Genomic DNA, 14,706 nt, shown 5'->3' with positions numbered 1-14,706 from the left:
GACAGAAAAATGAAGACTTTCCAAAAGCTGTTGCAGAATCAGAGATGGAGGGTTCAGTCTGAGTGAGTGAAGGTGACGAATCAGATCACAGACAAAGAAAAGCGAGGCGCCCAGATGAGCCAGGTGTCTGGTTGGGTTTTTTGGAAGCGCAGAGGCCGATTTATGATCCCAGCGGATCAGAAAGCGGTTCGAGTCCGCAGTCCGTCCTCCACGTTGACCCACCGTGAGAAGGAAGAGAGGACCGCTCCGGAGAAATGAGCCCTGACCGGCTTATTCACCGGCAGCGTCCGTGTGTTTACTGCCGGCAGAAACCTCCCCCGTAGCGATCCAGCAAATGGCTCCAGCGCCACATTTTCACCTGCATCGCGCTCCAACATGCCTCCGCTAACGGAAACGAGGCATTTGTAGTTTCTGTGAGGCGGTTTTATGTATTTTGGGAGACGAAATGTGAAGAAAACCCGGCGCTCGCTGCTCCAAATCGCAGCGTGTGCGGCAGGTCTGAAGGGTCCTGGGAGGAAAAGAGGAAGTCCTGCGAAGCGAAGCAGAGGTTAGCGTCGAGACAGGAGGCTTTTCTTCCGCTTCTCTTCAGATTCACGCGCCGAGAGTTGAATTAGTTTGTGATTTTGAGCGTAAAACGAAGCGGAGAAAACACAAGTGCCATGTTTGAGGCAGCAGCGGCGCGCGGGCTGAGTTGTCTCTTCACGGTTCTCATGGATGTTATAAGTGCCGCCTCCTGCTCAGAGCCGGGCACGTTGAGAGGAAGGTTTAGCAGAAAGATGGCAGAAGAAGCTCCAGCAGCGGTGAAAGCCCCGGCGAAAGCCCCGAAGAAGAAGTCCGCTCCCCGGGCCAAGAAGGACGGACCCAGCCTGTCCAAGCTGATCGTGGCCGCCGTGGCCGACTCCAAGGAGCGCAAGGGAGTTTCTCTGGCGGCGCTGAAGAAGGTGCTGGCCGGGAAGGGCGTGGATGTGGCCAAGGCCAACAAGCGCATCAACACGGCCGTCACCAAGCTGGTGACCGGAGGAACCCTGAGCCAGACGAAAGGCACCGGGGCCTCGGGCTCGTTCAAGCTCGCCAAGAAGGAGCCCAAAGCGGCCAAGCCGGCCAAGAAGGTGGTGAAGAAGAAGGCTCCGGCCAAGGCCAAGAAGCCCGCCGCCAAGAAGGCCAGCACCCCCAAGAAACCCGCCGCCAAGAAAGCGGCGGCAGCGGCCAAGAAGTCCCGAAGAAGGCCTCGGCCAAGAAAGCCGCCGCGGCCGCCAAAAAGGTGCCCAAGAAGAGCCCCAAGAAGGCCGCCGCCAAGAAGCCGAAGGCCGCCAAGAAGCCCGCGGCCAAGAAGGCGCCAGCCAAGAAGCCCGCAGCCAAGAAGGCCAAGAAGTGAACATCTGGCCCCGACACCGCTTCACGCACCAAAGGCTCTTTTCAGAGCCACCACCTGCACACGTTAAGGCATCGACCCTCGTTGCTCTGCACCGGCGCAGTGGAGCAGGCGCGTTAGTTCATCATGTGTTTCGACGTTCGATAGACGAAACAATGTTGACTTTTCTAGAACATTGTTGCATGTTATTAGTAGCAAATGTGGAGTTTTTCTGACTGGGCTCAACCGGTTACAATGTTTCGTTTCTCTCTCTCTCTCTCTCTCTCTCTCTCTCTCTCTCCTCTCTCTCTCTCTCTCTCTCTGTGTGTGTGTGTGTGTGTCGCGGCTCAGTCCACTTCAAACTGGAGCGAGTTGAGCCGCTTGCTAAGATTTTTACCGACAAACTATTTGAATTTATTGCAAAATATTCATGTGCTTTCATCCAGCTGACAGCAACATGCACAATGACATGATGACGCTGCGCGCCCTGCGTCAGGAGCACAGGAAACATTTTCATTCCGGTGTCATATTAAGTTGTTTTGATTTTGTTTTTGTTTGTTTTTTTTTGACCTTATTTTAAAGAGAAGCATGTCAAGCAGTGAAAAGATGAGTTCACTGAGCGAGCGCGTGCGTCTTCATTTCTAGTTATTTCTTGAACCTTTTGAAATGAAAAGAAGTGATTTAATTTTCACAGCCATGAATCTGGACGCGTTTTCACTGAGATTGTGCACATCTATAACGTCGTGATTTTCATACCGAGCGTCGCAGTGAAAAAACGCAAAGCGTCGGCAGAAAATGCAACTTTCTTCCCCTGAAACTGTCAACGCCTCCTCTTTTGTTACTGAGATTTCTCTCGCGCTTTATTTTGAAATTTCAAATCCGCCCAATAGCCGAGTCCGCTGCGTTTCCCTACGTCAGCAACGTGAGCCAATCAGAAGCTCCTTCGCGCCCCCGGCCTCCTCATAAAGCCCCGCCGCCCGACTGGAGAATTCATCCGTTCACCAGAGTCCAACGAGACGCAGAGAAACGAGAAGAAGAAGGCGCGATGGCCCGAACCAAGCAGACCGCCCGCAAGTCCACCGGAGGGAAGGCCCCCAGGAAGCAGCTGGCCACCAAGGCCGCCCGCAAGAGCGCCCGGCGACCGGCGGGGTGAAGAAGCCTCACCGCTACAGGCCCGGTACCGTGGCTCTGCGGGAGATCCGCCGCTACCAGAAGTCCACCGAGCTGCTCATCCGCAAGCTGCCCTTCCAGCGCCTGGTGCGAGAGATCGCCCAGGACTTCAAGACCGACCTGCGCTTCCAGAGCTCCGCCGTCATGGCGCTGCAGGAGGCCAGCGAGGCCTACCTGGTCGGCCTCTTCGAGGACACCAACCTATGCGCCATCCACGCCAAGAGGGTCACCATCATGCCCAAAGACATCCAGCTGGCCCGCCGCATCCGCGGAGAGAGGGCTTAGACGCGCACGCGCAGCCTCCACACGGAACCAACGGCTCTTTTAAGAGCCACCGACAAGCCGCGAGGGACAAACTTCCTCATTTGCACTCAAAACACAAAATAACATCATTCACTTACCAACATGCAACACATTTATTTACACGCTTCACTGAAACCCTTGCACCGACAAAAACCTCAACGAGGAAACCAGCCTCGCTCCTCCGACAGCGGAGTGACGCACTCACTGCTCTTCAAATGCAACAATTATCCACTCACTCTGGAGATAAACCCTCATTCAGTCATTAGGAAAACGCACAATTTATTTCACTGCCTTGTGCAGCTGCTGGCCTCCGTCAGGCACCTTGTCCCTCTCTCTCACACACACGCACACACACTCCCGCTTTCAAAGTCTGCCTTTCATTTTTACAAACAAACTCGGTAAGCCAACAAAAACACTGCAGATATTAAACACACCAACTTGCAGCATTTCAGGACTAAACGATGCTAAACCCGGACTGAAACTCCGGCTTCAGTTGCCTGCATGTCAACATTCACGTGACAATAGGAACACTAGAAAAACACTCATTTCACAATCTGCTTAGGCCTTGATCCACTGCAGACATCAGCCTGTGCTGAACTGCATCAGTCTGGAGCTCTTTGTGTCAAGGTGCGTTTAAAACGCTCCGATATCTGAGAAATCACGAAATAAACGAGGACGGAGCTCAACGTCCCCGCAGTCAGTCAGAAAGCTGTGCAGGTTGGTGCGTCTGATGCACAACACTGGATCTGTTCGCCTCCGGAAAACCTGCCGGCCACATAAAGGAGAGCAAACGGTCATGGTTTAAACCTTTAATTTGACACATTTGATCTGAAACGAAGCCCGGACGAGTGACGGTTCTGATCAGACAGGCTTTTCTCTCAGGTCCATTTGTGTGGCCCTGAAAAGGGCCTTTGTTGTTGTTGGAGGAAAGCGGCAGCTTTACTTGGAGCTGGTGTACTTGGTGACCGCCTTGGTGCCCTCGGACACGGCGTGCTTGGCCAGCTCTCCGGGCAGCAGGAGGCGCACGGCCGTCTGGATCTCCCTGGAGGTGATGGTGGAGCGCTTGTTGTAGTGAGCCAGGCGGGACGCCTCGGAGGCGATGCGCTCAAAGATGTCGTTGACGAACGAGTTCATGATGCTCATGGCCTTGGAGGAGATCCCGGTGTCAGGGTGGACCTGCTTCAGCACCTTGTACACGTAGATGGCGTAGCTCTCCTTCCTGGTCCTACGCCTCTTCTTGCCTCCTTTGCCGGCCGTCTTGGTCACGGCTTTCTTGGAGCCCTTCTTAGGCGCAGACTTGGCGGGTTCCGGCATCCTTACGGCTTCCTGGGAAACAGCGACGGCGAATGATGTGCGCAGGCGCAGGGACGCTTCTTATACAGGCTGCACGCTAATCTGACTGTGCCGTCGCCTCGATCTCATTGGCTCAGCTCGTCACGCGCTCCAGGCGGCGGTCGGCCCTCAGTCTCTGCAGTCTGCAGAGGCTCTGCCGTCTGAGCACTCCAACGCTTCAGCCCGTTGACGGCTTCATTGTGTTCCGGCTCGTCTCTGGTATGAAGCGCAGCCTGGATATTTGGAATATCCAGGCAAAACATCACCGGATATCGACATGTGGAAGCTCCTCCAGTCACATCGATCCTCTTCCTGGTGGCCTTGACGCGACCACAGTGGTTTGATTTATTAGGGACAGTGCACATTAATGATCAATCAATACTTCTGTACAGACTGTAAATGAGCCAGATTATAGCATAATTGCTCATTTCCATCTGTAGTCCCAAAACAGAAAGACCCAATCAACAAAAAGGCATTACAAACACACAATCAATAAATCGCATCAACAGACATTTACAGTTACGGCGCGGTCCAAATGAAACCCAGCAAGAAGCTGAGCGAGACGGATTAAAGCCACCCAGAGAAACGACGAAACGCTCACTGGCTGAAGCAAGACACCCCCGCTCTTAAATCGGCCTTTTAAGCTTCCAGCGAGTCTTAACGCATATAGGACACAATAAGCTGCTGCTGCTGCTTTATGGCGCTAAAACACACAGACAAACGGTGACGCCACACGTGGTTGTGTTTGGTCAAAATATGTAGGAGTGATTCGGTAGGAATGCTGCTGGTTCTGATGGACTCAGGTGAGTTTATTGAACGTTTATGGCTGAAGGTTTATTTGGAAAGGAATTTACGAGAATCTGTAAAACAAGCAGGCAGAGAAATCAAATCAAATCTATAATATCAGAATATCTGTTCAGAATTCAACATTGGACAGCAACAAGTGGGGGAGGAGGTCGGTGGTGTAGCTTCATCGTGTGTGAGCAGTTGGGTGATCGACCAGCGTTTCATGCAGGAAGCGTGTCTTGAGAAGTGTGGGTGGCTCTGAAAAGAGCCGTTGTTTGTTGGGTTCGGTTCGGGTCTGGTCAGGTCAGGTGGGATCGGGTCTGGTCGGGTTTAACCTCCGAAGCCGTACAGGGTTCGGCCCTGCCTCTTCAGGGCGTACACCACGTCCATGGCGGTCACCGTCTTCCTCTTGGCGTGCTCCGTGTACGTCACGGCGTCACGGATGACGTTCTCCAGGAACACCTTGAGCACGCCGCGGGTCTCCTCGTAGATCAGGCCGGAGATGCGCTTGACTCCGCCGCGGCGAGCCAGGCGGCGGATGGCGGGCTTCGTGATGCCCTGGATGTTGTCGCGGAGGACTTTGCGGTGCCGCTTGGCGCCGCCCTTCCCGAGTCCCTTGCCTCCCTTTCCACGGCCACTCATGATTCTCTCTCTCGCTGTGCGTCGACGGTGAAACACTGAGCGCGCAAGCCTGAGCGTCCGGATTTCAGTACATGTCGCGGACCTAATAGAAGACAGGCGGCCAGACGCGTTTCTACTTCCGCCCCAAGCTGCCACCGAGCAGCGGACGCGTTTCCGCCCAGACCACCGGACGGTGAACTAAAACACCGTCCAACGAGGAAGTCCTGCAGTTGGAATGACAGAGTCATATGTTTGTTGGAATCGAAGCAGAAGGTTAAATTATATCGATGTGGGTTTGGAAAAAGGCAGAAGTGCAATAATAGATGCTGTACCACATCTGGAACACGGACTGAGGAGGGCGCAGGCCAAGACAGACAGAGAGGTCTCCGCAGCAGAGTTCTGGGACATCAATAAAAAACATCTGATGAGTTATGGCAAGAAGGATTGTTGGTTCAAATAAAACAAATATGTTGAAGGGGTAAAATATATAGATGGATTTTTAAAAAATGTAACCGGAAGGGAAAAAATGTAAAATGTATAAATAAGAAAATACAAGAGGCGACAGGCAGCGATGCAGAATCCAATCCAAGTCCGTCACAGTTACTGATAGGAAGACAAATATTTATGTCCGTCTTAAATTGCATGAGAATGTTATAGAAAGGATATATCAGATCATATATTTAGGAATTTGGTTTGATAAAAACAAACAAAAAAATACTTACATGGAAAATACATATAAAAAAATCATTGAGAAAAGCAAGAAAATCCTAAACATCATGAGACGTTCCAAGAGGTTTAGATTGGGGAGTTGACAGGAAAGCATTCAAAATAATGTACATTGGACTAATTAGATCAGTGATTGATTATGGATGTATTGTATATAATATATAGTATATAATTATATAATGAAAAAATATGGATCCTGGATTAAATTAGTTTGGATTCCTGCTCATGTTGGAATAGTAGGAAATGATAAATCTGCTAAAAATGCAGCAAAAAGAGGAAATGTTGAGCTTAATATTAAAATGAGCAAATATGAGGTCAATAGTATAAGAAACATGTATATTAAAAAGAAATGGCAGGAACAATGGGATAGAGTAGAAAAATCAAGACTTTATTATAGCATTCGAAAAACAGTTGGGGAACGTAGGAAACGTAACGCCATGGGGATAAGAAAGAAGAGGACGTTTTGTCCAGATTGAGGTTTGGGGATTCGGGGTCCAATAGCACTCTGACAATAATGAGCAAACACAGTGCAGGTACAGCGAGAAACAATGCAGCACGTTTCTCTAGAATGTAGTAAATATTCTCAGGAAAGAGGGGTATTCATCAGAGAATTGAATAGCAACAAAAACAAATGAGATATTAGAAATCTGCTGCAAAAGGAGGATGTTTAACAGCATGTTGAGTTTTCTTAGGTCAGGTCTTATGGGAAGGTTATAGTGCTTTTACTGGTCCATACTCCAGTCGGGCCAGGAGTTTGGCTTTCCTCAGGTTTGTTTCTGCTCATGCAAAAACCTGACAAGCAGCAGATTCTTTCGTTCTGCTACAAGAACCTGTTCAAGCATCCGGCCACGTCGCCAGGCCGGATGCAGCCGGGTGAGATGCAGATGGCCGGACATAGCGTCGGAACCGCAGTGTTGGATCTGCGTGGGATTCCCTCTCGGGCTGGAGAACCCAGAGGCCTCTGTCTATTAAATAAAATAAAATCCCACTCATCTCATTGTCAACGTTTGATTGTCGTGGCCAACATTCAGCATTTAATGTGCTTCCCTTCTTAAAGGTCAGCGCAAGTCTCGGCTCTCTGCCCTGTACTGGACTTTAATCTACGACACACTGCATGGAAATCAAGTGGAGTTTAGAAACTTTGGCTCTCCAGACGGAAGTGGGTGGCTCTTAAAAGAGCCGTTGGGTTGTCGCGCTCGCTGGCTGGCGCTGCGGACGGTTACTTGGCCTTGGCCGGCTTCTCGGTCTTCTTGGGCAGCAGCACGGCCTGGATGTTGGGCAGGACACCACCCTGAGCGATGGTCACGCCGCCCAACAGCTTGTTGAGCTCCTCGTCGTTGCGGACGGCCAGCTGCAGGTGGCGGGGGATGATCCTGGTCTTCTTGTTGTCGCGGGCCGCGTTCCCGGCCAGCTCCAGGATCTCGGCGGTCAGGTACTCCAGAACCGCAGCCAGGTACACCGGAGCTCCAGCACCGACGCGCTCGGCATAGTTGCCCTTGCGCAGCAGCCTGTGGACACGGCCCACAGGGAACTGCAGCCCCGCACGGGACGAGCGCGTCTTGGCCTTCGCTCTGGCCTTGCCGCCGGTCTTTCCGCGTCCAGACATCTTGTCTCGGTCAAACTCACTTCTGCTCTCAACAAACAGGAGGAAACAATGCCGCACGCAGGAGCGCCGGCCATTTATACCTGCCGTCTCTTCACTCATTGGTTGCGACTTAGCACAAACCCGATCCTCCAATCAGAACGCAGCGCGTCAAGTTCTCACAGGAGACACCACACTTCCGCTCACCGCCAGATGGGTCCCACAAAGTAAAACTTGAGGCTTTGTCCTTTTCTGGCTCCCCGAGCTTCTGCATCATTAATGTTCAATATGAGATCTTGTCTTGTTTCTGAATTTTGATCTAAAATACTTATTAATGCACTACTTGAATCTGAACAAGTCAATGTCTCCTTCTTTGTCCAATCTAGAGCCCTTGATACAGCCGTTAATTCAGCTGAATGTACCGTCAGTCTATCCGTTATTTCTTTATTGATCATAATATTTAAGTCCGGAATTATAAATGCCGTTCAATGTTATCATTTGACATGTTAGCAGCATCTGTACATGTTTGTATGAACTCTGAATACTCTTCTTATGTAACTTTCCACCTCTTTCTTTTCTATTTGTCTGCCTCTTTCCAATGAACTTAAATCGACTTCAGCTTTTCCACCTAACCAAGGTGGAGAACCGGCAGAGCGATTTATTCCTACCTCATTTATTTCATTATTAATAATCCAGTCCATATTCATTTTCTTATTTTTTACTTTTTCTTGACAAGGTTGTGACATAACATTTGGAGGATAACCGTCCTCAAGTCCCTCAATATTCGCTGGCCGGTAAATGACGTCTTGTTGTTTCCTTCCGAGCTCCGGCGCCGACTCTCCCGTCATTCCAACTCTGTCATTCCAACTGCAGGACTTCCTCGTTGGACGGTGTTTTAGTTCACCGTCCGGTGGTCTGGGCGGAAACGCGTCCGCTGCTCGGTGGCAGCTTGGGGCGGAAGTAGAAACGCGTCTGGCCGCCTGTCTTCTATTAGGTCCGCGACATGTACTGAAATCCGGACGCTCAGGCTTGCGCGCTCAGTGTTTCACCGTCGACGCACAGCGAGAGAGAGAATCATGAGTGGCCGTGGAAAGGGAGGCAAGGGACTCGGGAAGGGCGGCGCCAAGCGGCACCGCAAAGTCCTCCGCGACAACATCCAGGGCATCACGAAGCCCGCCATCCGCCGCCTGGCTCGCCGCGGCGGAGTCAAGCGCATCTCCGGCCTGATCTACGAGGAGACCCGCGGCGTGCTCAAGGTGTTCCTGGAGAACGTCATCCGTGACGCCGTGACGTACACGGAGCACGCCAAGAGGAAGACGGTGACCGCCATGGACGTGGTGTACGCCCTGAAGAGGCAGGGCCGAACCCTGTACGGCTTCGGAGGTTAAACCCGACCAGACCCGATCCCACCTGACCTGACCAGACCCGAACCGAACCCAACAAACAACGGCTCTTTTCAGAGCCACCCACACTTCTCAAGACACGCTTCCTGCATGAAACGCTGGTCGATCACCCAACTGCTCACACACGGTGAAGCTACACCACCGACCTCCTCCCCCACTTGTTGCTGTCCAATGTTGAATTCTGAACAGATTATTCTGATATTATAGATTTGATTTGATTTCTCTGCCTGCTTGTTTTACAGATTCTCGTAAATTCCTTTCCAAATAAACCTTCAGCCATAAACGTTCAATAAACTCACCTGAGTCCATCAGAACCAGCAGCATTCCTACCGAATCACTCCTACATATTTTGACCAAACACAACCACGTGTGGCCTCACCGTTTGTCTGTGTGTTTTAGCGCCATAAAGCAGCAGCAGCAGCTTATTGTGTCCTATATGCGTCAAGACTTGCTGGAAGCTTAAAAGGCCGATTTAAGAGCGGGGGTGTCTTGCTTCAGCCAGTGAGCGTTTCGTCGTTTCTCTGGGTGGCTTTAATCCGTCTCGCTCAGCTTCTTGCTGGGTTTCATTTGGACCGCGCCGTAACTGTAAATGTCTGTTGATGCGATTTATTGATTGTGTGTTTGTAATGCCTTTTTGTTGATTGGGTCTTTCTGTTTTGGGACTACAGATGGAAATGAGCAATTATGCTATAATCTGGCTCATTTACAGTCTGTACAGAAGTATTGATTGATCATTAATGTGCACTGTCCCTAATAAATCAAACCACTGTGGTCGCGTCAAGGCCACCAGGAAGAGGATCGATGTGACTGGAGGAGCTTCCACATGTCGATATCCGGTGATGTTTTGCCTGGATATTCCAAATATCCAGGCTGCGCTTCATACCAGAGACGAGCCGGAACACAAATGAAGCCGTCAACGGGCTGAAGCGTTGGAGTGCTCAGACGGCAGAGCCTCTGCAGACGGCAGAGACTGAGGGCCGACCGCCGCCTGGAGCGCGTGACGAGCTGAGCCAATGAGATCGAGGCGACGGCACAGTCAGATTAGCGTGCAGCCTGTATAAGAAGCGTCCCTGCGCCTGCGCACATCATTCGCCGTCGCTGTTTCCCAGGAAGCCGTAAGGATGCCCGAACCCGCCAAGTCTGCGCCCAAGAAGGGCTCTAAGAAAGCCGTGACCAAGACGGCCGGCAAAGGAGGCAAGAAGAAGAGAAAGACCAGGAAGGAGAGCTACGCCATCTACGTGTACAAGGTGCTGAAGCAGGTCCACCCCGACACCGGCATCTCCTCCAAGGCCATGAGCATCATGAACTCGTTCGTCAACGACATCTTTGAGCGCATCGCCTCCGAGGCGTCCCGCCTGGCTCACTACAACAAGCGCTCCACCATCACCTCCAGGGAGATCCAGACGGCCGTGCGCCTCCTGCTGCCCGGAGAGCTGGCCAAGCACGCCGTGTCCGAGGGCACCAAGGCGGTCACCAAGTACACCAGCTCCAAGTAAAGCTGCCGCTTTCCTCCAACAACAACAAAGGCCCTTTTCAGGGCCACACAAATGGACCTGAGAGAAAAGCCTGTCTGATCAGAACCGTCACTCGTCCGGGCTTCGTTTCAGATCAAATGTGTCAAATTAAAGGTTTAAACCATGACCGTTTGCTCTCCTTTATGTGGCCGGCAGGTTTTCCGGAGGCGAACAGATCCAGTGTTGTGCATCAGACGCACCAACCTGCACAGCTTTCTGACTGACTGCGGGGACGTTGAGCTCCGTCCTCGTTTATTTCGTGATTTCTCAGATATCGGAGCGTTTTAAACGCACCTTGACACAAAGAGCTCCAGACTGATGCAGTTCAGCACAGGCTGATGTCTGCAGTGGATCAAGGCCCAAGCAGATGTGTGAGTGTTTTTTTTAGTGTTCCTATTGTCACGTGAATGTTGACATGCAGGCAACTGAAGCCGGAGTTTCAGTCCGGGTTTAGCATCGTTTAGTCCTGAAATGCTGCAAGTTGGTGTGTTTAATATCTGCAGTGTTTTGTTGGCTTACCGAGTTTGTTGTAAAAATGAAAGGCAGACTTTGAAAGCGGGAGTGTGTGTGCGTGTGTGTGAGAGAGAGGACAAGGTGCCTGACGGAGGCCAGCAGCTGCACAAGGCAGTGAAATAAATTGTGCGTTTTCCTAATGACTGAATGAGGGTTTATCTCCAGAGTGAGTGGATAATTGTTGCATTTGAAGAGCAGTGAGTGCGTCACTCCGCTGCCGGAGGAGCGAGGCTGGTTTCCTCGTTGAGGTTTTTGTCGGTGCAAGGGTTCAGTGAAGCGTGTAAATAAATGTGTTGCATGTTGGTAAGTGAATGATGTTATTTTGTGTTTTGAGTGCAAATGAGGAAGTTTGTCCCTCGCGGCTTGTCGGTGGCTCTTAAAAGAGCCGTTGGTTCCGTGTGGAGGCTGCGCGTGCGCGTCTAAGCCCTCTCTCCGCGGATGCGGCGGGCCAGCTGGATGTCTTTGGGCATGATGGTGACCCTCTTGGCGTGGATGGCGCATAGGTTGGTGTCCTCGAAGAGGCCGACCAGGTAGGCCTCGCTGGCCTCCTGCAGCGCCATGACGGCGGAGCTCTGGAAGCGCAGGTCGGTCTTGAAGTCCTGGGCGATCTCTCGCACCAGGCGCTGGAAGGGCAGCTTGCGGATGAGCAGCTCGGTGGACTTCTGGTAGCGGCGGATCTCCCGCAGAGCCACGGTACCGGGCCTGTAGCGGTGAGGCTTCTTCACCCCGCCGGTCGCCGGGGCGCTCTTGCGGGCGGCCTTGGTGGCCAGCTGCTTCCTGGGGCCTTCCCTCCGGTGGACTTGCGGGCGGTCTGCTTGGTTCGGGCCATCGCGCCTTCTTCTTCTCGTTTCTCTGCGTCTCGTTGGACTCTGGTGAACGGATGAATTCTCCAGTCGGGCGGCGGGGCTTTATGAGGAGGCCGGGGGCGCGAAGGAGCTTCTGATTGGCTCACGTTGCTGACGTAGGGAAACGCAGCGGACTCGGCTATTGGGCGGATTTGAAATTTCAAAATAAAGCGCGAGAGAAATCTCAGTAACAAAAGAGGAGGCGTTGACAGTTTCAGGGGAAGAAAGTTGCATTTTCTGCCGACGCTTTGCGTTTTTCACTGCGACGCTCGGTATGAAAATCACGACGTTATAGATGTGCACAATCTCAGTGAAAACGCGTCCAGATTCATGGCTGTGAAAATTAAATCACTTCTTTTCATTTCAAAAGGTTCAAGAAATAACTAGAAATGAAGACGCACGCGCTCGCTCAGTGAACTCATCTTTTCACTGCTTGACATGCTTCTCTTTAAAAATAAGGTAAAAAAAAACAAACAAAAACAAAATCAAAACAACTTAATATGACACCGGAATGAAAATGTTTCCTGTGCTCCTGACGCAGGGCGCGCAGCGTCATCATGTCATTGTGCATGTTGCTGTCAGCTGGATGAAAGCACATGATATTTTGCAATAAATTCAAATAGTTTGTCTGTAAAAATCTTAGCAAGCGGCTCAACTCGCTCCAGTTTGAAGTGGACTGAGCCGCGACACACACACACACACAGAGAGAGAGAGAGAGAGAGAAAGAGAGAGAGAAAGAGAGAGAGAGAGAGAAAAACGAAACATTGTAACCGGTTGAGCCCAGTCAGAAAAACTCCACATTTGCTACTAATAACATGCAACAATGTTCTAGAAAAGTCAACATTGTTTCGTCTATCGAACGTCGAAACACATGATGAACTAACGCGCCTGCTCCACTGCGCCGGTGCAGAGCAACGAGGGTCGATGCCTTAACGTGTGCAGGTGGTGGCTCTGAAAAGAGCCTTTGGTGCGTGAAGCGGTGTCGGGGCCAGATGTTCACTTCTTGGCCTTCTTGGCTGCGGGCTTCTTGGCTGGCGCCTTCTTGGCCGCGGGCTTCTTGGCGGCCTTCGGCTTCTTGGCGGCGGCCTCTTGGGGCTTCTTGGGCACCTTTTTGGCGGCCGCGGCGGCTTTCTTGGCCGAGGCCTTCTTCGGGGACTTCTTGGCCGCTGCCGCCGCTTTCTTGGCGGCGGGTTTCTTGGGGGTGCTGGCCTTCTTGGCGGCGGGCTTCTTGGCCTTGGCCGGAGCCTTCTTCTTCACCACCTTCTTGGCCGGCTTGGCCGCTTTGGGCTCCTTCTTGGCGAGCTTGAACGAGCCCGAGGCCCCGGTGCCTTTCGTCTGCTCAGGGTTCCTCCGGTCACCAGCTTGGTGACGGCCGTGTTGATGCGCTTGTTGGCCTTGGCCACATCCACGCCCTTCCCGGCCAGCACCTTCTTCAGCGCCGCCAGAGAAACTCCCTTGCGCTCCTTGGAGTCGGCCACGGCGGCCACGATCAGCTTGGACAGGCTGGGTCCGTCCTTCTTGGCCCGGGAGCGGACTTCTTCTTCGGGGCTTTCGCCGGGGCTTTCACCGCTGCTGGAGCTTCTTCTGCCATCTTTCTGCTAAACCTTCCTCTCAACGTGCCCGGCTCTGAGCAGGAGGCGGCACTTATAAACATCCATGAGAACCGTGAAGAGACAACTCAGCCCGCGCGCTCCGCTGCTGCCTCAAACATGGCCGCACTTGTGTTTTCTCCGCTTCGTTTTTACGCTCAAAATCACAAACTAATTCAACTCTCGGCGCGTGAATCTGAAGAGAAGCGGAAGAAAAGCCTCCTGTCTCGACGCTAACCTCTGCTTCGCTTCGCAGGACTTCCTCTTTTTCCTCCCAGGACCCTTCAGACCTGCCGCACACGCTGCGATTTGGAGCGCAGCGAGCGGGTTTTTTCACATTTCGTCTCCCAAAATACATAAAACCGCCTCACAGAAACAACAAATGCCTCGTTTCCGTTAGCGGAGGCATGTTGGAGCGCGATGCAGGTGAAAAATGTGGCGCTGGAGCCATTTGCTGGATCGCTACGGGGGAGGTTTCTGCCGGCAGTAAACACACGGACGCTGCCGGTGAATAAGCCGGTCAGGGCTCATTTCTCCGGAGCGGTCCTCTCTTCTTCTCACGGTGGGTCAACGTGGAGGACGGACTGCGGACTCGAACCGCTTTCTGATCCGCTGGGATCATAAATCGGCCTCTGCGCTTCCAAAAAACCCAACCAGACACCTGGCTCATCTGGGCGCCTCGCTTTCTTTGTCTGTGATCTGATTCGTCACCTTCACTCACAGACTGAACCCTCCATCTCTGATTCTGCAACAGCTTTGGAAAGTCTTCATTTTTCTGTCAGAATTTTCATTTGTTTTACCAGAGTTTGGGGTTTTTTTTCTTACTGTTGCACACAGCTTTTTACATTCGTGGATTTTATCATGCTTGTTTTGCCCTTTATTTGTTTAAAACTGAAACTTTGTGCATTTTGCTTTTATTCTGCTTATATGGGGGGTTTTGAGCTCGCGTTTCATTAGTAACTTTTCTTTTA

The 14,706-nt window shown here is 51.8% G+C and overlaps 5 protein-coding genes and 3 pseudogenes across 5 annotated transcripts; 4 read left to right on the top strand and 4 right to left on the bottom strand.

Moving 5' to 3' along the window:
- The first annotated feature begins 663 nt into the window (after window positions 1-663).
- On the top strand, window positions 664-1,375 carry LOC129351860 (histone H1-like; annotated as a pseudogene).
- Window positions 1,376-2,396: 1,021 nt separating this feature from the next.
- On the top strand, window positions 2,397-3,525 carry LOC129351861 (histone H3-like; annotated as a pseudogene).
- A 93-nt stretch (window positions 3,526-3,618) lies between these two features.
- Window positions 3,619-4,138, bottom strand: LOC129351865 (histone H2B 1/2). Its single transcript, XM_055020686.1, has one exon. It carries the CDS (start codon window positions 4,136-4,138, stop codon window positions 3,764-3,766), a length of 375 nt encoding a protein of 124 aa, XP_054876661.1. The 3' UTR covers window positions 3,619-3,763.
- A 972-nt stretch (window positions 4,139-5,110) lies between these two features.
- On the bottom strand, window positions 5,111-12,130 carry LOC129351868 (histone H3-like; annotated as a pseudogene).
- LOC129351862 (histone H2A-like) lies at window positions 6,682-7,915 on the bottom strand. Its single transcript, XM_055020684.1, has one exon. The coding sequence runs from the start codon at window positions 7,893-7,895 to the stop codon at window positions 7,509-7,511; it is 387 nt and encodes a 128-aa protein (XP_054876659.1). The 5' UTR covers window positions 7,896-7,915; the 3' UTR covers window positions 6,682-7,508.
- LOC129351866 (histone H4) lies at window positions 8,928-9,568 on the top strand. Its single transcript, XM_055020687.1, has one exon. It carries the CDS (start codon window positions 8,948-8,950, stop codon window positions 9,257-9,259), a length of 312 nt encoding a protein of 103 aa, XP_054876662.1. The 5' UTR covers window positions 8,928-8,947; the 3' UTR covers window positions 9,260-9,568.
- Window positions 10,379-10,915, top strand: LOC129351864 (histone H2B 1/2-like). Its single transcript, XM_055020685.1, has one exon. The coding sequence runs from the start codon at window positions 10,396-10,398 to the stop codon at window positions 10,768-10,770; it is 375 nt and encodes a 124-aa protein (XP_054876660.1). The 5' UTR covers window positions 10,379-10,395; the 3' UTR covers window positions 10,771-10,915.
- Window positions 12,131-13,072: 942 nt separating the features above from the next.
- LOC129351867 (histone H1-like) lies at window positions 13,073-13,752 on the bottom strand. Its single transcript, XM_055020689.1, is given in 3 exon segments — window positions 13,073-13,486; window positions 13,489-13,677; window positions 13,680-13,752. Coding segments are annotated over 3 exon segments (591 nt in total). The 5' UTR covers window positions 13,738-13,752; the 3' UTR covers window positions 13,073-13,142.
- Between the last annotated feature and the right edge of the window lie 954 nt (window positions 13,753-14,706).

Source organism: Poeciliopsis prolifica, unplaced genomic scaffold (assembly GCF_027474105.1).
Source record: "Poeciliopsis prolifica strain line A6 unplaced genomic scaffold, Auburn_PproV2 SCAFFOLD070, whole genome shotgun sequence".
Lineage (NCBI taxonomy): Eukaryota > Metazoa > Chordata > Actinopteri > Cyprinodontiformes > Poeciliidae > Poeciliopsis > Poeciliopsis prolifica.
Note: the sequence above shows the minus strand (reverse complement) of the source record. Positions and strands in the feature narration are given on the sequence as shown.

Coding starts and splice junctions, on each gene's coding strand:
- LOC129351865 (XM_055020686.1), bottom strand. CDS start 4,138: ATGCCGGAACCCGCCAAGTCTGCGCCTAAGAAGGGCTCCAAGAAAGCC.
- LOC129351862 (XM_055020684.1), bottom strand. CDS start 7,895: ATGTCTGGACGCGGAAAGACCGGCGGCAAGGCCAGAGCGAAGGCCAAG.
- LOC129351866 (XM_055020687.1), top strand. CDS start 8,948: ATGAGTGGCCGTGGAAAGGGAGGCAAGGGACTCGGGAAGGGCGGCGCC.
- LOC129351864 (XM_055020685.1), top strand. CDS start 10,396: ATGCCCGAACCCGCCAAGTCTGCGCCCAAGAAGGGCTCTAAGAAAGCC.